Below are 780 nucleotides of genomic sequence, written 5' to 3'. Positions count from 1 at the left end.
CGTTCTGATGCAGGTGAGGGACGCCGTCGCCACAGAGGAGTTCAAACCCAATTGTGCCCTTGTGGTCCTCGACTTCCTACTACGGAGAGGACACATCCAACCCGACACCGGTATGTCATGGCTAGGAGGGGTCACCACACCGGGAGGAGGGGGTAACCTTCACCACACCAGGAGGAGGGGGTCACCACACCAGGAGGAGGGGGTCACCACACCAGGAGGAGGGGGTCACCACACCAGGAGGAGGGGGTCACCACACCAGGAGGAGGGGTCACCACACCAGGAGGCGTCACCACACCAGGAGGAGGGGGTCACCACACCAGGAGGAGGGGTCATTACACCAGGAGGAGGGGTCGCCACACCAGGAGGAGGGGTCGCCACACCAGGAGGAGGGGTCACCACACCAGGAGGCGTCACCACACCAGGAGGAGGGGGTCACCACACCAGGAGGAGGGGTCATTACACCAGGAGGAGGGGTCGCCACACCAGGAGGAGGGGTCGCCACACCAGGAGGAGGGGTCGCCACACCAGGAGGAGGGGTCACCACACCCCTCGGTAGTGTAAAACGTTACCCAGTGTGATGATGTCATCTAACGGACGGAACATGTTCACCGATTCTCTCTTCTCCTCCCTACAGAGAAGTTCTACACAAAGTTTGTGGAATTGCTGCACTCCCCCCTCTGACCCCACCGAGTCCCCCCCGAAGATACCCCCAGAGTCCTCCGCAACCAAGAGAAGGGAAAGATGACGCCGGAAGCTTCCAGATCACCAAACCCGAGAGAC

General features: G+C 61.4%; 1 protein-coding gene across 1 annotated transcript in view; it reads left to right on the top strand.

Annotated features, from left to right (window-relative positions):
* Positions 1-691, top strand: part of LOC108804005 (nudix hydrolase 24, chloroplastic-like) — a gene marked incomplete at its 5' end in the record, with an annotated part of 10539 nt that extends 9848 nt beyond the window's left edge. The window contains 2 exons of the mRNA XM_018575777.1: positions 4-110; positions 635-691. Coding sequence (XP_018431279.1) covers positions 4-110; positions 635-681 — 154 coding nt within the window. The remainder of the gene's footprint in view (positions 1-3; positions 111-634) is intronic.
* Positions 692-780: the final 89 nt, after the last annotated feature.

The sequence above is a fragment of the Nanorana parkeri genome, unplaced genomic scaffold (assembly GCF_000935625.1).
Source record: "Nanorana parkeri isolate BGI_ZX_2015 unplaced genomic scaffold, ASM93562v1 scaffold4725, whole genome shotgun sequence".
Taxonomy (NCBI): domain Eukaryota; kingdom Metazoa; phylum Chordata; class Amphibia; order Anura; family Dicroglossidae; genus Nanorana; species Nanorana parkeri.
The sequence above is the reverse complement of the archived record's forward strand: the minus strand, read 5'-3'. Positions and strand labels throughout refer to the sequence as shown.